At 30.7% G+C, this 21457-nt stretch overlaps 5 protein-coding genes across 7 annotated transcripts; 2 read left to right on the top strand and 3 right to left on the bottom strand.

The window, feature by feature from the left end:
* Positions 1-1249: 1249 nt before the first annotated feature.
* Positions 1250-2725, top strand: LOC117217689 (cytochrome c oxidase subunit 5B, mitochondrial). Its single transcript, XM_033465478.2, has 3 exons — positions 1250-1434; positions 1571-1650; positions 2341-2725. The coding sequence occupies exons 1-3, from the start codon at positions 1350-1352 to the stop codon at positions 2548-2550; spliced, it is 375 nt and encodes a 124-aa protein (XP_033321369.1). The 5' UTR covers positions 1250-1349; the 3' UTR covers positions 2551-2725.
* Positions 2726-3286: 561 nt separating this feature from the next.
* On the bottom strand, positions 3287-5397 carry LOC117217688 (cyclin-dependent kinases regulatory subunit). Its single transcript, XM_033465477.2, has 3 exons — positions 5125-5397; positions 4775-4902; positions 3287-3873 (listed from the first exon to the last, which is right to left on the bottom strand). The coding sequence occupies exons 1-3, from the start codon at positions 5181-5183 to the stop codon at positions 3755-3757; spliced, it is 306 nt and encodes a 101-aa protein (XP_033321368.2). The 5' UTR covers positions 5184-5397; the 3' UTR covers positions 3287-3754.
* Positions 5398-11623: 6226 nt separating this feature from the next.
* On the top strand, positions 11624-13651 carry LOC117217658 (uncharacterized). Its single transcript, XM_033465429.2, has 2 exons — positions 11624-11991; positions 12136-13651. The coding sequence occupies exons 1-2, from the start codon at positions 11887-11889 to the stop codon at positions 13519-13521; spliced, it is 1491 nt and encodes a 496-aa protein (XP_033321320.2). The 5' UTR covers positions 11624-11886; the 3' UTR covers positions 13522-13651.
* Positions 13652-14601: 950 nt separating this feature from the next.
* Positions 14602-16795, bottom strand: LOC117217653 (PSME3-interacting protein). 3 transcript variants are annotated; one of them, XM_033465423.2, is made up of 6 exons: positions 16155-16795; positions 15793-15895; positions 15618-15716; positions 15324-15543; positions 15194-15258; positions 14602-15051 (listed from the first exon to the last, which is right to left on the bottom strand). In XM_033465423.2, exons 2-6 carry the CDS (start codon positions 15887-15889, stop codon positions 14711-14713), a joined length of 822 nt encoding a protein of 273 aa, XP_033321314.1. In that variant the 5' UTR covers positions 15890-15895; positions 16155-16795; the 3' UTR covers positions 14602-14710. The 3 variants fall into 3 exon arrangements, with proteins under 3 accessions (XP_033321314.1, XP_033321313.1, XP_033321312.1); XM_033465422.2 differs by having other exon boundaries at positions 16237-16795; XM_033465421.2 differs by having other exon boundaries at positions 16701-16725.
* A 1382-nt stretch (positions 16796-18177) lies between these two features.
* RpS7 (ribosomal protein S7) lies at positions 18178-19832 on the bottom strand. The gene is made up of 5 exons (XM_033465474.2): positions 19730-19832; positions 19215-19385; positions 18588-18769; positions 18365-18515; positions 18178-18289 (listed from the first exon to the last, which is right to left on the bottom strand). The coding sequence occupies exons 1-5, from the start codon at positions 19790-19792 to the stop codon at positions 18212-18214; spliced, it is 645 nt and encodes a 214-aa protein (XP_033321365.1). The 5' UTR covers positions 19793-19832; the 3' UTR covers positions 18178-18211.
* Positions 19833-21457: the final 1625 nt, after the last annotated feature.

Below are 21457 nucleotides of genomic sequence, written 5' to 3'. Positions count from 1 at the left end.
AAAAAATCTCCCTAAAGGGGAGAATCATTGTACAATATCGTAAACAATTGTTTTTTAATTATTCCTTATCGTTCCTATTTTAATTTTAATTGCTTCCAAAATAATGTTGATGACAGTTATAGGTTATACCGACTCAATGATTGTCCCCTATTTCATTGAACAATGTTTCATTGAACAATTAGTTTTATTTGCCCTCTTTAACATTTCATGAAATTTAAAGACAACCACAATACCAGTTCCCTTTTCTAGGTTAGATTAGATCGACATGCAGAAGTTGTTTCTTTTAGGTACGGCGCGCTCGCCTGCCACTCTGGCACAAAAATTGTTCACGACGATTTCTACTACGATACTGTTTAATGATACCATTCGAAAGAGGAAGGTTCAATACAGTACGCAAATGTAAGACCTTCATCCAAAAAAATCATTCAATGACATATAACTGCTTGGATTTCATGGCTTCAGCACCATTAATTTTTACAGCGTTTTTTAATTTTTACAATGTAATAATAAAATTTTGATAATTAAATTAAAAACTGTTTTCAAGATTTATTTTCTATATTTATCGTCGATCTGAAATTATTCCAACGGGAGTCAGGAGCCCTCGCAGTATCAATCGGACAAGTCACTCTAACGATTAACACATACAATGTAATAGATACTCATAGATACTCTATTACAGAGCACTAAATCTTTATCGTTCTTACTATAGTACTTACTCATACTATTTATTATTCGAATAAAGCGCGCTATCACGATTATGCGGATTATTAAGATGGCAGCAATCTAGGTTCGGGCGATATTACACCGGAAGTACCAGGGGAAAGGAAACCCTATCTAATCGCCAGCCAATCATAGCGAAGCACTTTCTTGCCTTCGCTACGTTCATGAATGTAGCAATGTAGGAATTACTGTATTGACTTGTAAAATTTCAATATTGTATTACCACTATTAGCCCAGAGTGGTGCACGAGTTTGGAGTTATACACAGTAATACCTCAGGTTTTGCACAATTTTTCTATTTCCCTTAGCTTTTGCAAGCATCTCCACCATTTTATTGGACATCCAAGCAGCAGTGAATACTGTCCTAACATTGAATCGTCAGCCAATCAGAGCAAACCCTGGGTTTGTGATACATGATGTGTTGCCTTTCGTTATCACGTGATCAATTCCTCATTGGTCCATTTTGTGCCAAACGGCGTTATTCAGAGCTTTCGTGAAAATTCGTCCAGTTATCAATCGATCGAATAACATTCTAAAAGTTAACTTTACTCTCTTTAGCTACTTTGGTGAGGATAGTTTGTGCCGCGTAAGACCGTTTTCGTTCGACAATATAAAGGTGTAATCTCGAAAATGGCATGGTTACGCAGTCGTGCTGTTTTCCAGACATGTCGACGCACATTTTTCCGTAATTCAACATGTTCGAATGCTAAAAAAGGTAAGCCATAGATTCTCTCTGAATAAGTGTCAAGAATATTTTTCATTTAAGCTTAATTCGTTTTCATATTACGTAATCTGATAACACAATTTATTATTTCTTTATGATTATTTCTCGTGATTATTTCTTGTCACAGATGATGAGTTGGCTGATCCTCTCGATCATGCTACTGGTTTGGAAAAGCGGGAATTACTTGCTGCAGCGGCTGGCAATTTTGTAAGTTTCAAGATAATAGAACATGTATCACTTTTGGTATAAATTTTATCTTTATCACACTATTGAAAATATTGATCTTAAGTAAATTAATATCACATAAATATTGCATAATTGTATTCATTTATTGTAATATAGTATCATATTTAAAACAATATTACTTTAAAATATGAAATTTGTAATAAATTTTACAACACAATTTATGAATATGATATTAAACTTAATAGTTTCTGTGAGTTATTTTTTGATTAATATTTTAGGTTGACCCATTGACAGCATATTGCATATATACTCTCATAGATCTATTAATATATATATATGAAAAATACAATTAACTCAATACATTTTTATCAATATATTATTAGATCATGTAATATGATAATAAAATGTATATTTTGTGTTTTAAAAATCAATTCTTCTTTCTCTTTAAATAATCCAAGATTTTATGTTACATGACTCGATAGATTTTGTTTGTTTGTTCATTATAAACCTATTTAACTGAATTTCAAATGTTAAAAATTATTTTAATGTTTCCTCATTGTCAACAATGCAATTCATCCAGCCATAATGGTTATTACACAAATATGATTATATATGATGCATGCAGATAGTTTAAAATTAGAGATCAAAAGGTTAATAAATTCTTACCTTTAGTATATAAGAATGTACAGTTTGATAATTTTTTAATTTTAGGACCCATATCATATGAAGGCTATTCAAATATCGCCAGATAGTTCAAAGGCTTGCCCAAATTTAGTACCAAGTGCATTCAAAAGCCGAATTGTTGGATGTATTTGTGAACCAGATGCTGCACATGTAAATTGGATGTGGTTACATGATGGCAAACCTAGGCGCTGTGAATGTGGTCATTGGTTTAAACTTACTGAAAAAGCTCCTCTTTAATGTGGTTTCAGATTAATTAGTGGATTATTTAAAGCATAGAATTAACATAATATTACATTAACGACTGCCGTTATTTATTATCCTTTCATGTCCTATCTTTGTATTTTATAAGATAATGCATTAGTGACTGCAGGAATTAAATAATGGAATTTAAAATAAATTATATAATACAATATTTATATTATAGTTACTATAGTTATAGTATTTCTGTGAAGAAATTTATTCTATAAAGTAAAACATTGAAAACTAATTTTTCATTAAAATTGCTTCATCTTTCAATATTTAGTTATTTAAATCAAGGATTAAAATAAATAATTATCTCCCATCTTTTTTTAAAATTCTGTTCTAAGTTATGTACAAGAAAATATTTATTTTTATGAAATTTTTATGAGATCCATACAAACCAAACAAATAACTCTGGAACTGAGAATTATTTATGTAAATTCATTGAATAATATTCAGTATTTGTTACAATGATTGATAATTTTTTTCAGGTTTAAATATTGCCATATTTCTGTAAAAATTTAATAAAAAATGTAAATTTATAAGATATGTGACGTAGTAAAATAGCTCAATTATTTAATCGATTAATTTTATTTTGATAATGAAATTATTCAATGAACTTATATCTAGAAAATTTATTAGTAAAATTTATGTGATCAAATTATAACCTCTCGTTTTTATTATTATTTAAGTATTTATTATGTACATATATATGTTAGAAAAGAATATCATGTTATCAATTACAGAATCTCATCTGTTGATATTTATTACAAATTAGATGACATTACTTTGAAATCCAGATTCGATTTTTAGAATTACAAGAATTTCAAATTTTCTATGAATTCGTGTACATCATACATTTCATTTTGTGTAATACAATGATTCTATATACACAGCAATACATACAACTTTTACAAAGCAATGGCAGTTATAATAATTAAATGGTAAATTAACTTAATTGCCTGCATTATTATCATATCTATATATATTTATATTACAATATAATTATCAATATTTCAAAAATATTTTTGATGTTTTAAATATGTATATGTATAATATCTATTTATAACATCTGTTATACATAATATTTATTTATAACACTGCAGAGTTCACTTACTTACAAAAATATGATTGTTATTACATTAATACCATTTTATAATTTAGCTAATTCATTTGCTATGTTTTGTATAAATAGATTTCACTAAATGTCATTTATAGTACTATATACTCTGTGAGTCTCTCTTCCAATGTTGTTACAAGAACATCTGTCTGTTGTTAGAATATCTGTCCGTGGTCTACGAAATAGTAGCACATGAGGTTCTATAAAATAATTAAAATTAATTATTATTGCTATGATTAATTTACTGAGAATATTTATCGAATTTAAACACAGTCATTAGTGAACATATTACATATTAGAAAATACAGTATTTTTAATATGAAATTATCTATTTTTTATTAGTGCAGATATTATTTATTCAATCTGTTTTTTGAAAAGTCCATGAGATTGATTAGTTCCTATTACTTTTAAAAGATTTCTTTACTGTATACATATATTCTTAAAGTTCAAACTTTGAAAATGCAAAGTTCATTGCAATATTCTAGGTACTTATTTTCTAATTTCAGTTTATTCAAAATGCAAAATCTGGAAGAATTCTATATTATAACTGTGGCAAAGTCTCATACGATTTAAAGTTCAATATAGTTCTGTTTGGATCATCAAAGTTTGTGGACAGCATTCCTTTATGTTCGGTTGTACAATCCCCTACCAAAGCTTATCAGAAATCATTCTTTTCGTAGGGATAAAACAAGAAAAAAATCACTGATTCAGAGCATAGTAACATCCACAGGTCCTGTAAGGTATAAGGTGTCCACAGGTCTACTTAGGCCACATAGAATATTGCACAAAGATCCTTTACTCAAGGATCTTTACTCGTAAACCAATGTCGAATTTTATTTTATATGTGGGTTTACAATATGTTAATAACCATTATGTAAAGAGAACTATTACCGTAATGTCAAGTACACCAAAATAAGTATTTTAGAAAAAGCACTGTATTATTCTATGCACCAGTGCAAAACCAGGCACAACGTCTAGACCATTATAAATATCCGTGACAAAAACAAGTTATTCGAACATATAAAGACTAATTTTTATGAGCATTATTTTTGATATTTAATATAATATAATAAAAAACAAAAGCTTCTTTGAAATACATACCTGGTACATGCATCATATAATGAACCCAACCAGGACTTTGTTGAACACCTAAATTTCTCCATTCTGTTTCTGACATAAGATGAGTTTTTGGAACGTGTCTTGCTAACTCAATTGGTAGAATTACATGTCTAAAAACAGAAATAATCATTCTGAAGTATGTTATTCTTGTATTCACAAATAGAAATCCGTTTACAAAAAGAATAATAGGCAGCTAAAGGTGAAAAATTTGCTTAAATATTAAGAAAAATGGTTAATAAAGGCTTTATAATCTTATGAATTGTAAATATCACTAAGTGCATTAAAGATTTATTGAATATTTTCATATCAATTAACACTATTTGAATACAAACCTATATTCATATTTATCGTCGCTATATTTCTCAGAATATTGTATTTGATCAACTGGCATTGTGAGTAGTAAATTTAAAGATTTAAGAATACTGCCGAACTTTGTTTTTAAAAAGAAATACAGTACAAGTGAGTTTTCTGGACATTGACAACAAATAATAACAGGTATTCGCGCCTTTTTAGAAACTGTATTACGTCCTCTTGACACTTCGCGTACTTTATGTACAATGCAGTAGAGTAGTCCCTTACCATGGAAAACCAAGGAGAGAACAACCAATTTAGAATTATGAAGCAAGTAGAGAAACTGCTTCTCCTCTGATTGGTTGACGCTTTACAGTTGAACAGTGCTGCCCTCACAGTTTTAGACAAAGAGAGGAAGTGATGAGTGAGTAAGAGAGCATGACATCAGCCCAACCTCAAGCGAAATAAGTTACACCGACGACTAATATAGCTTGTTTTACTTTACCATGTTTGCGATCTCACTCTATTTGCGCATTCGTTTGCCTAGCGCTCCATTTGAAACAGTTGGTGCGATATTCAACTTATAATTTTCTTGAAAATTGTCTTGAAATGACAATTTTTCGAAAACCCGTAAGCTACAATTTAGTTAAAGGTTTCTACTTCATGAAACTAGAAAATTTGGTTAATGGCATCGCGGCGTTCAGCCACCCCAGTATTTGTTAACTGGAACGACTAGCAATCAATATTCTACGAACAAGAAGCAGTATCGAAAACAGCGAATAATTTCTATAGTAAATTTGATACTATTTTTACTGTTAAAAATTTGAAAAACAAAACTGTAGCTTGCATTCATATACTTTTAGAAAGATTACATATTTAATGTAGTAATTATCTACAAAAATTCTTAAATTCAGAGTTTTTGAGAATTAGAGGTAAGAATTATTGAGACTTGAAACAATTTGCGATCATTTTCACGATTATTGAAATTTTCGAAAACCCGTAAGTTACATTCGTAGCTAATGGTTTCTAGTTTATGAAACTACAGAATTTTTTTAATTCAGCCATCCCAGCACTTGTCAATTGGGACGATCAACAATCAATATTCTACTTTACGAGAAGGAGTTTCGTAAGCAACGAATAAAATTTCATAATCATCAAAGCTAGGAACAAAACTAGGAATATGAAAAAATGTTGTTTGTGGATCTGGATAACATAGGAAGCCCCGAAAAGGGCCGTTATTATTTAATAAATATTGTTGCTTCTATGGTTGAATCGGAAAAGGCGTAAACTCGAATTTCGCAGCCTGTAATTTTGGAGTTTGACCACCATTCTGATCCTGCGCAGATCGTTACTGCGCACTTCTTGGCCCGTGCGTCGGATATCGTGCACCTTTGCAATGACGGAGCAACTCGGCTGAAAAGGCCCACACAACCATCGCCATTTTGCGTGTAGATACTCGTTACGATCTGCTTCGCACCCTGTGAGCGTGACATTTTATGAATGCGCTAGCCGAACATACCAGTCTTCCGAATTTGGCAGCTTCACTCGACTAGCATCTATCACCAAACGGTCGTCATAGCAACGTCGCCACGTTTGCATCGCGGCGTTCACGTACGCACGCACACTTACGTCGCGTGTGTTTAACTCACGGCAGCCGGCGAGCACCGATCGGTGTGGTGAATTCGATGGTCGCTCCAGAAACGTAATCGCTCGCAGTCTCTCCGATCGTCATCCTTTGGCTCTTACAATTATGTGTTATAACTTTTATCGATGCATTCTAATGTCTGTTTATCACATGCAATTGTGATATATAATATTACAGATATTACCATAATCTGATGGTGAATTGAAATTTTGCATATTTTTTGCTGTTATTTTAAATTTCTCGAGAATAAGCCTAATCATGATATGTCAAGATCGGGATCTTCGGAGTTTGGTTCTTAAAACTTAAAGTTTACCAATTTTTCATAGGTCGTACGTAATGCAATTACGCGATAGTAACTTTGAGAGCATTTATTTATTTTCGATATGATTATTTTGGATTTCTATCATTTTAGCTTCCAGCTCCGTTCCGTTTCATCGTCTATCTTCGATCATTTTTGCAGGTAACACCAAATATGAAGTTTGGGTAATATAAAATTTTTGGACGTTGTTTATTAGTTTATTCTAGATATATATAGTGATATTCGTTTGAAAGATATGAATAAAATATGAATTTCATTGTATGATTCATTTACGTGTATACTCTTATTATAATGCAGTAGCGTCCATTGGAACGTGCTGATATGTAGTTGGGCCAGTTTGATGCGATCAATTGTGGAACTGTTTTTGCGATCGGCGGTGTCATTTGTTGGTCACCTTTTTATCTGCAATCTGCGGCTTTGTTTACGAGTTATTAACGGAAAACACTGACCAATGAGAGGTGACTGCGCGAAGTTCGAGAGCCCGCAGCACGAGGTTTTGACAGATGGTCGGGACGGACTCGAGCTGCGTTCGAAGTATTGAACAAATCACGAAGCGAGAACTCTCCGGATTTTTTTTTACTACGTAACAGTGATATTTTTTAAGAAAAACGCTGTTCACCTTTACTTTAGAACGTCTGAAGAATATTTACTAATTTTCTAGTGTGCATGACACCTTGTGTGTAACATATGAAATTTTTAAGCAAGGTGTGCCGTGAAGATTAACAAAGTTCATAAATGATATTTTAATTTAAATAATTCCGTGTCCGAACACAGTTCAACGAATGATTCGCAAAGCTAATTTAATAACTAATAATCGTGTTAAAGGACGTAAGGGATATGTTTGTTAAAGAAATATGAAGAATATTATCAATAAGATACTCCCCCATTTAGTTGAGTGAGTAACCTTGACATGACCTTGACATAACTTTGACATTGTACGAGGTCTATGTACTATCCTGCACACATTTCCGTGCATGAAGTGGATTTACAACTAAATGGGCGAGTTTCCTATTGATAATATTCTTCATATTTCTCCCTGTGCACCTTGCTTAAAAATTTCATATGTTGATCTTGGCGTAACCTTGACATGACCTTGACATGACCTTGCCATGACCTTGCCATGACATGATCTCTAAAAAAAAAAATGACAAAATCAAAATTTGTTTTGGTATTGTGTGAGTCCCATTTTATCATTCAATTTTGTCCTCAAGACATTTAGCGCATCTTTGAACATAACAAAGATTTTTGAGGCGATAATGTTAGGTGACTCACGCTGTATACGTGTATGTATATTATTATTATCAGGAAGGTATGATCTTCATAATATAAAAACATTGAGAGAAAATATTCAACGCAATGATCAAGACATCACGAAGAAGGTGAAGAGTTCCGTCAGGTGAAATATTTTACTTTCAAAACGCTCGACTTTAAAGGTTCATAGTAACTAAAATATTTATTCAATTTCATTAATTTCTTCCTTTTCGAGGCCCATAGACCTTTGTAAAGTTGTAGCGGCACACGGTCGGCGACCGTAATAACCATAAAACTGTCCGCTTGCAGATGTCAAGGGTTCGGCAGAGAGAAAACGTCCTTGACGTTTGCAAGAACCGTAAATTCCTTTGTCTCTTTATCTTTTATCACTGCCACATGTACTGCAGGCCTAGTCGCGGAGAAAGTCGCCGGCCGCGTACCGCTACCCGGCCGAGCGGCCAACGCGCCCCTACAGCGAGGGTTCGACGATGGCTGTCTCCCCCACCAAACTAAACGGGGGTAAAAGAAGATAGCGAGTCTCCCAAAAAGGCGTGGCCTTTTTGGGGAACATAATATAAATAACAGAGGCAAGAAACTGCGATCTTCTTCTCGTCCAAGTATTCCGCCGGACTTCTCCTCGTCTAAACATTCCGCCGAGCTTCATCATGTAACTATCTGCACCGCGCGTCATTTATATACATCTCCGAATAAAGTCCAGTGGAGTTTCATTCTGCGTCCCTCTGTTGTACCCCGAACACACAGCGCGTTACAAAGTAATACAAATTGAACAATTATCAATCTGGAAAAGTTGATTTTTTCATAGAATGTCACCACTGTACGACGTGCTGCCACACCGATGTCTTTATATTATAATAACTTGAAAAAATGTATGGCGATGGACATGATTCTTATGCAGTTTTGTAGAAAGGAACGTGCTGAAAACATTGTCTTGTTTGAATACGGAACTCTTTGGGACTTAAAAGATATACTTTGTCAGTTGTAAAGAATTTTGTAAATTTTATTCATATCATTAAGTCTTATTTTTTAAACATATTATATACAGTAATTACTAATGAATTTATGGTTTTTCATCGAAAAGAAATGCTTTTTAATTTAAAATAATTAGGGGACATGTGAAAATATTAAATATATTCGTTTATACATCGCAACAAAGACAAGCAATTTTTATCAGCGAAAATAGAAACATCAAAATGTTCAAGTTTGAGAGCACGATTTATTGAATAGTATATAATATTTTACGATGTTTATTGAACTTCATTAATCTTCATACGATCGATCTGTTCTGTCTATTTATTCGGGCATCGTACAATTATTCGAATCATAAAGTGGATATGTGTTAACTGTTTTTATACGTAGGTTGAGGAAGATATATTTATACGGAGACACATTGTAGGCCAGTTCAATTGGCATACAGTAAACGAAATAATTTTCTTCATGGAATAAACATGCGTCTAATGTGCAGTTCTTCAATTTGTATGCTATGAAATAGTGATAACTGGGGAAACTCTTCTTGTCCGAACCCTGGCACATGTTAGACTACATGCTCCTCTATTTAATAATAACGGCCCTTTTCAGGGCCTCAAAATGCAAGCAGGAAAGTTCGTCCAGTTCGCTCCAGAAGTGATAATGTCGATGATCGAATAAAATACAATTTTCTACATAATCCAGACTCACAAACAACACAGCCGTTTCCTTATACAAGTAATCCTCGTATAACACGATAGATAGGTTCCTAGAAAATGCCGTGTTCTATGAATCTGAATTATAGGAGTCCCAGAGCCAGTATAAAAAGAGGGGTTACGTTCCGAAAATTTATTAAAAACAAACATTTCTTTTTAATTCCGTATAAGCAACATAATTTTTATTAAAAATATAAATGTATGTGTAACACGAAACGAAAAAAAAACAAAAAATATTATTTTCATTTAAAATGTAACCTTAATTTGATAAATTTCTTCCTCATCACTATACTCATTATCAGTACAATCAAACGAGAACATTTTCTCGGTCGAACGATATCATCTTCACTTCCTGAACTTTCTTCTTCATTTAGATATTTTGCACCTTCTATTCTCTTTAAAAAATCTGTAATTTTGATTTGTTTGCTGGTTCTTACAAGGTCATTGTAGATTTCATGGTATGAAGATAGACAATTTTGCAGCTCCCTTTTGAATTTTCGGCTTTTTTTCAGCGGAAGGGTTTATTTTTATATATCCTTAATTATAATAATTATATTTTCATGTAAAGGCACTATAGTTCATTATTCTTTCCCATCATTATTTTAAGGTAATTAAGTTTTTAAATATGTTAAACAAAAATCATGTCATTCAGTGCTGTAAAAGTATGTACAGTGTTGTACAAAGTTCTCCGCAATTTTTTTTATCGTATTAGAGTAAAACAGTGTTATTGTCTGCAGTGCTATGCGAGGGTTCCCGCAATTTTTCCTCTCGTGTTAGAGCGAAACCGTGTTATAGGATACCGTGTTGTAGGAGGGTTACCTGTATTGCTAGTTTCGTTGTAGATTGCGGATCAAAATTTCTACTAGACGTTTTGGAATTGTTTCATATAGTTCTTTCATCTTTTTTGTCAGTAAATTGTTCTAATCTTCCATCATTCTTAACTCTAATTCTCTAAACCTCTGAGTTTGAAAATTTTTATAAGTAATTACTAAATTAAATGTGTAGTCTTTCTAAGAAAATATAAATACAAGTTCCAACTTCGTTTTTCAAATTTTTGAAAGTAAAAATCACATAAAATTGCGAAATTATTCGCTGCCTGGTGGGGTGCAGTCACAGTTGGGGTGGCTGAATTAACAAAATTTTATAGACTCATGAACTAGAAAGTATTATCCAAAATGTAGCTTACGAGTTTTCGTAAGATATTGCCCAGCGCCGATATTGCTATAATACATGAAAAACCAAACCATATTTTTGTTTCGAGTGTTTCATTTTTCATTAAAATTACTACCTTTATTTTTTAACTTTGAAACTGCCGGTCTCAAGAACCTAAACTCTCCAAACGAAAAGTTTACTGTCGGTCTGTAGGGACGAACGCCGGGCTCAACGTGTTAATAATTGTAAAAATGGTCATCGTTTCAAGACGTTCGTAAATACGCTGGACTGAGAAGGGCTAACGCTGGACTGATACGCTTCTTACTGGGCGAAAAGAACAAATCAAATATCGCGTCACGTGTTTTAGATGGAGCGCCAGGCGTACAAATGCGCGAAAAGAGTGAAACCGCAAGCATGGTAAAGCGAGACAGCCTAGATTTCTCGTCCGTGCGGACGCAACACAGAGTTCGCTACTTTAGTTCTCTCTCTCTCTCTCTCTCGATCATCTTCCGTTCTCCTTCTAAAGTAACTGCGCGGACCTGGATGCGCATTAAAATGGTAGAGAAAAAAATGCTTACAAGCTATGGAGAAGCAGAATTACTTATTATGGTGAGGCTTGACTTTACAACGATATCTATTATACACAACTACAACTAAAAACATTTAAGCAATTCAATTTTGAAAGTGAATTGCGCTGCATGTACATGAAGTATATGTATAGTAGCAATTTCATATAATGGAAGACTTATGTCCATTGTGTTTGAAAAATGGTACAAAAAGGAAAGTAAAATTATTGCAAATTAATTTACAAGAAGCTGTATGGATGTGTGAAGAAGACAAGGTAAAAGATTATTAGTGTTATAATATCAGAGTATGCTATTTTATTCAAAAAATATTGCGATTCGTAACTTAAAATTCGATTTTGACAGAAAAGATTTTGAAGGTTAGTTATAATTTTATTTCGTGTGCCTATTTCATATTTTAGTGTCCGTGGCCTTTTGGATATAATGGTTTTATATTTTGCCCACGAATAGTGGGAAAAATATGGTCGTGCTATTGGGATGATCATAAATCAACAGCAAAATTAAAGGAAGCTGCTTTGTCATCTATAAACCAACAATCATTTTGTGATTCACCTGGAACACTTATTAAAACTGTATCAACAGATTGTGATAATACTTTAAATTTAATTACAAATCATTTAGAAAATATTAATAGCTTGAGTCCAACAAAAATAAATAATGACACTGATGGTTCACAGACCTTTTTGTGTAAAAAATCAGAAATATTTTCTAGTAATAATGAAGATAGCTATGTAAACAATACAGTAGCTACTAATAACTCGAGTGTAATTAATAACAGTATACAGTTAGTTAATAATGAAACGAAAAATACGAAAATTAAAACTGTATCAAAGAAACTATTCCAAAAAGAGAAAGACTCTTGTACACAAAACAACTCAATTATAATTAATAACAGTTTACAATTAGTTAATAATGAAACAGAAAATACGAAAATGAAAAATGAATGTCTAAATCAAATGTCAAAAAAAATATGTGAAGAAGAAAAAGTTTCTTGCACACGAGATAGTAAAAATGTGAACATTATAAAAATTCCTAAGATAACAAGTATTGAGAAAACTAATATTAATATTTTGAAAATAGAAAGAAATCAAATTCTTGTTCACCAAAATATAAATGAAAAGCTTTCTACTGAAGAAACTACAGATGTGAAAAGTAAAAAGTATCTTTCCAATGATTTATCAGTATCTGATAAATTAATAAATTCAGAATCAGCTGTAAACTACCCTTGTGATAAAAAAGTACCTGAAATAAAATCTAATGTAAACATAACTGAGGTAAAAGTAGATGGCTTGCCTCCCATAACGTTATCTTTTGAAGTTCCTACATGTATGACCGTTCCAAAAACAATTGTATCTAATCTGGAAGACAGTTTTGAAGGTATAACTTATAGTAATACCAAACTAAGTAGTTCAACAACAAAAAATACGCTTGTCAAGCGAAAAATTGGTGGTAAACAATATGAAAAATTCAGTTTCAGTAATATTAAGAAAAAGTTGGAGACAAATAATTCAGATGACACTAATAATAGTAATAATAAAATTACTAATAACTTAGAGAATAGAATTTCTGATAAAACTTCTCATAGCAATAAAACAATTGTAACTTATAACAATAATAGTGAAAAATCTAGTATTTCAACTGATGAGAATCGCAAAAATATGTCTCAACATACTTCAACTGCAAATAGTAGTATAAATATAGATACTGTTTTAGATGATCTTCTAAATAATGATTATAGCATTTCAGAAGAAATAAATGATGACTGGATAAATTCTTTATTAACTTAATTTAAGAAATGAAATATGTGTGTGTGATTTAAATATCTTTAATAACAATGTTAAATACTATGGCAAGTACTGCTTCAGGAAAAGAAATTGTTGATTAGAGTACATGAATAAATGTGATTTAATAAATTGACTTCATTATACATCAAAAATATTTTATATAAACATATATTAATTATAATATACGTATTCTTATGTTGTGACAAGAATGGTTGATATGACATCAGCTTAAAAGTAAAAGACTGTTATCATCTCATTCAAAAAATTTTTCAAATTTCAATAGAAATACAATTCTATTAGGTTGTAACATAAATTTGTCCCGTTTTTTTAAACGTGAAAGATGTAATGGACTTATGTATGTTACAATCCAATAAATCACATGTGTTTAAAATAAAAGAATATATTTATTAGTCTTCCTTTTGATTAAAAATCATTTAACTTATTTTCGATAAATATACTTAAAAACATATATTGCATATCATTGTATATACAACTTTCATAACACATCCTATAAAATGAAATTAACACAAATATATATTTGGATTTCAGTAACGTATCTTGTTATAAAGTAAAATGCGTATAGAATTTTTATGTACACTACAATATACAATTTATACTGAGTTTACTTCATAGTTGAGAAGACTGAAATTAAATAAATAATACTAATAATAATAATAATAATATACAGCTTATAAATAAGTTATCATAAGAGTCCAAGTACTTTTTTCGCTATTATCAGTATTATTATCAGTTAATTATTGTAAGGTATTGTAATTATTATGTACCACATTTTCAAAATATTTATACTTTCATGCAGGAAACTTTTTGGTGTATATATTTATACATATAATAAGTAAATAAAGATTTAAACAATTGTTGAAACAACAGTTTCTAATATCTCTTAATTGCATAAGTATATATTTTACAATTATAGGCACCAATTATAAAATAAGAATTTTAAGAACTATTATAAATTTAAATTCAGTACGAAAAGTAATATTAAGCATAAAATACATTTTTAAAAAAGCATTAAAAATTTAATTAATTTAATCACTACTTTGGATTTTAATGAAACAAAGAATGTCCGAAAAATCATTGAGAAAAATATATTTATATTTCACTATTACAATAAATTGTAAACCAAAATGGTAATTTATGTATGAATAAAAAAATGTTTGAAAGCATTTCATATTCAGCTCTTTTCTTTTACAATCTCTTCTTTCACAACTTTTATTTCTCGACCGAGAAGATCATATTTGGAATGATTTGGTTCCGGATCTTGGTCTGTATCTGAACTGCAATCACTACCACTAGAATCTTCGTAAGAACCAAGTCCCGGTAAGATACCAATGCATTTCATACCACCTATATCACTTACTACAGTTTTATTTTGTAAAGAGACATCATGAAGTATGCTACTATCACATTCTAAAATCTCACTTGTTTTCTGTTCGCTTTCTTGGCAGTCTTTATTTATAGATGAATCTTTACTTTCATCGGATAACTTTCTTTTAACACCTCGCGTAGTTTCTCCTACAGAAACATAATTTAAAAAATAGTCTGGTATTAAAATTGTTGAATTTTAATTTGTCCTTTCTAAACAATTGCAATTTTGAAATTTGAAATGTCATTTAATGTAATGTTATTAATATAACATAGATATTACTTCATTTACCTTGCTTTTGCTTTTCTGAGCGTTTGACTACAACACCAGCTAATAGCTTTAATTGTGATGTCCGGCTGTTAACAATAATACGTATTTTCTTAATATTGCAGAATGCAAAGAAAAAAAAGTTATACATTACCTTCCAGACGAAACGTTTTTATTTGCAATTTGAGGATTTTTTAATTCTTGTTTTAATTTTTCATTTAACGATTTTTCTTGCAAAGAAGCAACAGCTGCTTTAAAATCACGCATTTCTTTTTCTTCCTCTAGATTTTTCTTACGTTCTTCCTCTAATTTAGTTCTATCTACTAAATCTAAAAATTCCACTTCATCATCGTCCAAGCCTTTGATCATATTCTCTAATATAAAAAGATATTTTTTTTAAACTTACATACAACTAATATTTGACTTTCAACTACTTGTATTAACCTACTTAGCTTATGTGCTTCTTCGTATTCCGCATCTCGTTTGCTTTTTTGTTCTTGCAATCGCTCGTATAATGATCTTGGATCATATGGTTCCTCTGGAGCCTCTACAAGTATCAGATAATCAGCTTGAGATATAAGTATAGAAAAATATAACCCTGTTAAGTAAATAATTATAATAACCTAATGGTTGATCTGCAGTTCTTACACGTTCCCATTCTTGCTGTCTTATTCTTCGTTGTTCAGCAATTTCAGCTTCTGATATAAATCCTGAACTCATTTTGAACTACATAAAAGACAAATAGTATTTTAAACATTAATATTTTATTTTTATTATCCTTACATACTGTATAGGATAGGAATATGTCAATAATTGATATAACTTCTTCTGATTATTCACATTAATGTCAAAAGAAAGAAATTGATTAATATCAAATAATTTATAAGATTTCTTAAAACTGAACTTTAATTCAAAATAATGGGAAAGTAAAAAAAAAGGAAGGTTAGCATTTAAGTTTTTTTTCATAATAATCAACGATACCTACGTTCTGTATATGTGCTATATAAAATTGATGGTTACATTGACACAAATATACTACACTACACAATATTTGAGCAAAAACTTACCGACACTACCACTATCTATACGAAGAAAAACTATGACAGATAATGTTCACTGTTCACAATTTCATCAAGCTATGCTCAAGTTCACAATATACCTACATGTACTTTAAAATTTATATCTATTACATCAAAATTATAAATATCGAAATATTAATTATGTTTATAACATTTATATTTTCCTAACAATATTTAACACTTGGTATTTAATGGATTAGAACTTATAAATAACAATTTCTTTAAAGTTGCAACCTTAATTAAATTCTTTTCAATAGACAGATTTTGTGCTTGCAAATTATTTATAAAATGTGAATATTTCATATCTTCCAAGTGGTCGCCATATTAATCTCTATTTGTAGATACAAATTTAAATAAATATATGTATACGAGTACTACAATGGTAATCCTTAATAAAACACTTGCTCTGCACAATTGTACATATTTAGAATCATTTAAAATTGAATAATTACGTGCAATGTTGTATAAATCAACATCACACAAAGACGATGTTCAATATCCTACAAATTGTTATTAGTATATGTGTACTGTAGGAACCGAACTACGATCTACGGTCTTATACGCATGCGTACAAACTAGATAAGATTTAATGCATTTGCGAATTGCCGATATGTATAAACATGTATGAACATATATGTATGTACTGTATGTAAATATAGACAATGTACAAAGTATTCGTACACCTTTTAAAACAAAATAACTTTTTTATAATTGGACCAAGCGATTAACATTTTTTTGAGATGTTAGAGGGATTAATTTGTTAGACAATGGTCAAAGAATTGTTCGGAAAAATTGCAATGGGTTGGCATAACAAAAAAATTAAAAGACTATGTTTTTTCAACTTTTTTATCCGAACTCGAAACGAGAATTTAAAAAAAGCATTTTATAGATCTCGATAACTTATATGCATGCTGATAACATGAGTTGTAAGCAACTAAAGATTGCGAAAATCGCAGTTTTTCACGAATTTCAACTAAAAACAGATAATTTTTACGTCTTTCAGTGTCTGTAGCTTGACTATTAACTGATTTCAATAAAAATTTCAGCATTTATATAAGTTATCGAGATCTACAAAATGCATTTTTTTAATTTTCGTTACAAGTTCAGATAAAAAAATTGGAAAAACATATTTACATTCTCTTACCATGCTAACCAATTGCAATCTTTCCGAATAAGTTTGTAACCATTGTGTAGTAAACTAATCCCTTTAACATTCAAAAAAAATTTTAATGGTTCGGTCTAATTATAAAAATATCTATTTTAAAAGGTGTACGAATACTTTTTACATCGAGTGTACATACTTTTACTAAATTTTATTGCATTATAATAAATGTTAGACTCACCGGAAGATTGTAACTTCTGTAATTGTAGAATTATAAGTGTTGATAGAAGGAATGCATTTCTTCATTTTATAATGCTATAAAACAAATGATAAAACTATTTGTATTATTTTTGTTATTAATCATCTCCAGTTGCAAATTAGTACTACAAATAATTTTTTAGAGTTCTTAAATTGAAGTTATACATATTACAATTGCTTAATGGCGGACAAATTGTTAGTTCAATGCATTATTCGAAATAAATTTACAGAAACAAGTTAATTTTTAGAAATTTAAATCATACTTTCCATTTCATAAATTTAGTCAAGTGACAGTGATGTTATAGCGATGAAAAACTGAAGTATGAAATACTTATACTGTGCTATATATAATTGCTTATATACTGTGCTATAAATAATTTTATAGCACATTATATTTTCATTTTCTAAGTACGAGTTAAGTTAATATTTTAAAGATAGTTGAATCATATTTACGACTTCTTTTATCTTGAGGCAAATTAATATAATGTAGTAGAAGTATTGCTTTGTCATAGAGTATAGAATAAATTATCAGTACAAGATAGGGCCAATTAAATATTGAACAAGGGAACAATATTTCAATTGTTTTTTTATTTTTGTAACAAATTATACGTAGGTTTCTGGGAATTCAAATGTCACATCTCGACCAGTTAATTTTTTATATACTGCAGCAAATGTATCGACCTGAAAAAAAAGAAAGTTTTAAAATAAGTATCAATTTCTAAAGTACACAAAATTAACAATATCTTTCACTGTTACCTTGTGCTCGATATTTGTTTGTTCATTTTTGTCCAAATGAACTTTGATGAGCTGAGTACCATCTAATTTAATTCTAATGCGTTTGCCAACTATCTCGACAGGATATACCAGATCTTCAAGCAATGCATCATACACTGCCGTCAAAGTACGGCTAAACAAAAATTGTTTAAATCATATATTTGTTATTTATAAGTATACTACTATGTGTAACTATGTCAAATACCTTCTTGGCCTCTTTTGCTTGTTCTTGGTGCGTGTCTTTCTTGTCGGTTTTGGTAAAATTTTACGCTCTCCAACAAACATTACATGTTTCCCAGAAAATTTCTTCTCTAATTCACGTACTAGTCGTGTTTGTATCTTTTGGAAAGCTTTTAGTTTCGGCATAGGTACATATATAATGATGCACTGCAACAAATATTTATTGTCATTATTATAAAGACATATTCATTATCAAGATAATTTCATGTTTTCAACCATACAAAATTTTTAAAAAACATGTATAAATTTTCTAATAATAAATAAAGTCAGTGATATGTAATGATGATACAAACGAGAAATAAACTAATTTATTATTATGTTAAATTGATGCCGTAATTTATGATAGTACACTAATAAATATACTGAACTCTTTATACACTAGAGTAGAGATGTTAAAAATCAATTCATTTATGCAAAAAAATGCACAAGATTTTGCTACTTGTTTGCATAGTGCAATAACATTGAGCTTCACAAAATTATAATAAATTTGTAGTGATTAACATTTCCACTCATCAGTGAAACTTATATTTCAGACGTGAATAACAATCGTTAATAATAATATACTGATTAATATATATGAAATCAATATTACCTTTTTGTTATTGGTTTCTATTTCGCGAGCCTTAGTGATGTACAATTCTCGTAATTGTGATTTTAAATCGCTGTTCATTTCCAGCTCTAAAAGAGCTTGAGAAATGCTAGCTTCGAACGCATCAGGTTCTGCTGCACCACTTTTTATTATTTTTGCGTTTGCCGTAAACATCTGAAAGGTTAAGCGATTAGAGGTTAAGCTATTGTTTATATAGATATAAAAAATTTTGCTTAAAATTTTTGCCTAATTATTATTTTATCTACATTAGTTGTAAATTACAAAGTAATTGTAAATTATAAAATAATTATAAATTACAGTATGCTGTCAAATACTTTGAGTAACAAGGAACAAATAAAATCCACTATTATCACACTTTCTATGCACAATCCAAATAAAATTCTTTCCTTATTTAATAAACTAGAATATTACGAATAACATGCAAAGAAACATTTAACATTTTTGAACTCATTTTAACTTTGTTTTTCGTTAAAAGTCAGAATGTTAAACGCGTGTACCTTGGCGATATCCGCACCGCGTGAAAAAGACTTCAGAAGCGATTTGGTAGGACTGCCAACCATTTGCAATACAACTTTCTAGTTATATGTGAAATCCAAGGTACTGTACATAATTTATTTATAGATTAAGTGTATAAACTATGGATATTACAAGTAAAAATTACTTGTAATGTCCATGAAGGTATAAATTATATTATCGTATAATATTTTATTTTAATTATTTCTTTTCATTGAATCGATTTGTTATGTACTTAGAGCACATATAAAGTGCTCTAAACCGTGTGAAGCTGGCTCATGATAGTAACCAATATTAACGAAACATAGCTAAAGAATTGTTCTTTAATTGCCCATAATAGCCCATCAATCAGTTTTAATTGTGTACTTATTCTTTTTGAGAAATATGCAAAAAACTTTTCTGAGACGCCTAGGGACTTTTATGAGAGGTTGGGGACTTTTAACAAACTTTCTAAAATAATGTATACAACGTACTGTATGGCCTACCAAAAAATTGCTTTTTTCTTGTAATTAATTCCTTAACCTTCCACGAGCGATAATTTTGTCAATAAACAATAAATTGTATAAATAAATATATACCAAACCAGAAGCTTGTGCCGTTCATGGTTGCCAAAATGGAGAATAAATTTTAATTTGGACATATACTCTAAAAATTGCTCTAACTCAAGATTCATATATACTCTAAAAATTGCTCTAACCTTACATTCAAGAATCCCGAATGAGTGCAACCGGATTCTTGAATCAAGGTAACGACAAAAAACTGCTTTGCTCTGATTGGCTAACAATCTAAGTGTTACCCTCTTAATCAAAGAGAAAGAGAAGAAATGGCGAGAGAGCAAGAAAGCACGACATCAGACAGTCGCATGCGAAAGGAGTCACACTGACGACCAATGTTACTTGTCTCATTTTACCGTGCTTGAAATTAAATACTTCATATTGTATGTAGTTTTCTATGTAACTTTGACTTTAAGTATCGTTAAAAATATAATTGTCACATAAATTAATGGGCTCAATGATATACGCATGAAATGCAATGAATCATAGGAAATTGAAGTTGCATATTGTAGGTTGAAAGAAACGAGTGCAACGTGCAAGCTTAATAAAAACAGATAATCGAGAACGACAGAGTCAGCTACATTTTGTTAAAACGAAAAGTCAACCAATATAAACATTTTTTAGATAAAACTACCATTCTTTCATTTTCAAATATTCTTCATTTTCTCGTGTTAATAATTCGCTGAGCTTGATCCTGCTCAACTTGTTAAAACATATTCTACAAACATACACGTTCGAAACATATCTCAATGTGTATTGAGCATCGTTCGCAAATTCACTGGCAAATGTGGTCGAGAATCTTACAAGGCGACGAGTACAAGTCGAATATTGCGGCACGTGTTTCAGATGGAGGATCAGGCGCAAAAAGAGTGAGACCGCAAGCACGGTAAAGTGAGACAAACTACGTTGGTTGCAACGTAACACGTTTCGCACGTTTGTGTTGATCTCGTGCTGTCTTGCTCACTCGCTATTTCCTCTTTCTATTATTGACTATGAGGGCATCACTGCTCAGCTATGAATCGTCAGCCAATCAGAGCAAAGTAGTTTCTCTTCTTTCCCTACGAACACGAACCCTGTTGCCCGTGGTCAAGATTCTTGTCGGTAGGGATTTGTCTGATAATGTAACTAGTTACTAGTTAGTTATTTTTCCTCTACTTT

This window comes from Megalopta genalis, chromosome 8 (assembly GCF_051020955.1).
Source record: "Megalopta genalis isolate 19385.01 chromosome 8, iyMegGena1_principal, whole genome shotgun sequence".
NCBI classification, from domain to species: Eukaryota; Metazoa; Arthropoda; class Insecta; order Hymenoptera; family Halictidae; genus Megalopta; species Megalopta genalis.
This window is presented reverse-complemented; position numbering and strand designations above follow the sequence as displayed.

Coding starts and splice junctions, on each gene's coding strand:
- LOC117217653 (XM_033465421.2), bottom strand. CDS start 16,724: ATGTTGATTTATACAACATTGCAC. Junction 15,544..15,617: donor CGAAGAAGCACATAAGCTAA/GTAGGTTAATAC, acceptor TTTTTATATTAG/AGAATATGATCAAAGGCTTG. Junction 15,052..15,193: donor CTCAGAAAAGCAAAAGCAAG/GTAAATGAAGTA, acceptor ATGTTTCTGTAG/GAGAAACTACGCGAGGTGTT.
- LOC117217688 (XM_033465477.2), bottom strand. CDS start 5,183: ATGCCAGTTGATCAAATACAATATTCTGAGAAATATAGCGACGATAAA. Junction 4,903..5,124: donor GACGATAAATATGAATATAG/GTTTGTATTCAA, acceptor TTCTGTTTTTAG/ACATGTAATTCTACCAATTG. Junction 3,874..4,774: donor TTATATGATGCATGTACCAG/GTATGTATTTCA, acceptor ATTATTTTATAG/AACCTCATGTGCTACTATTT.
- RpS7 (XM_033465474.2), bottom strand. CDS start 19,792: ATGGTTGGCAGTCCTACCAAATCGCTTCTGAAGTCTTTTTCACGCGGT. Junction 18,770..19,214: donor TAGAAACCAATAACAAAAAG/GTAATATTGATT, acceptor TATTTGTTGCAG/TGCATCATTATATATGTACC. Junction 18,290..18,364: donor AAACAAATATCGAGCACAAG/GTAACAGTGAAA, acceptor CTTTTTTTTCAG/GTCGATACATTTGCTGCAGT.
- LOC117217658 (XM_033465429.2), top strand. CDS start 11,887: ATGGAAGACTTATGTCCATTGTGTTTGAAAAATGGTACAAAAAGGAAA. Junction 11,992..12,135: donor GGATGTGTGAAGAAGACAAG/GTAAAAGATTAT, acceptor TTCATATTTTAG/TGTCCGTGGCCTTTTGGATA.
- LOC117217689 (XM_033465478.2), top strand. CDS start 1,350: ATGGCATGGTTACGCAGTCGTGCTGTTTTCCAGACATGTCGACGCACA. Junction 1,435..1,570: donor ATGTTCGAATGCTAAAAAAG/GTAAGCCATAGA, acceptor TTCTTGTCACAG/ATGATGAGTTGGCTGATCCT. Junction 1,651..2,340: donor CTGCAGCGGCTGGCAATTTT/GTAAGTTTCAAG, acceptor TTTTAATTTTAG/GACCCATATCATATGAAGGC.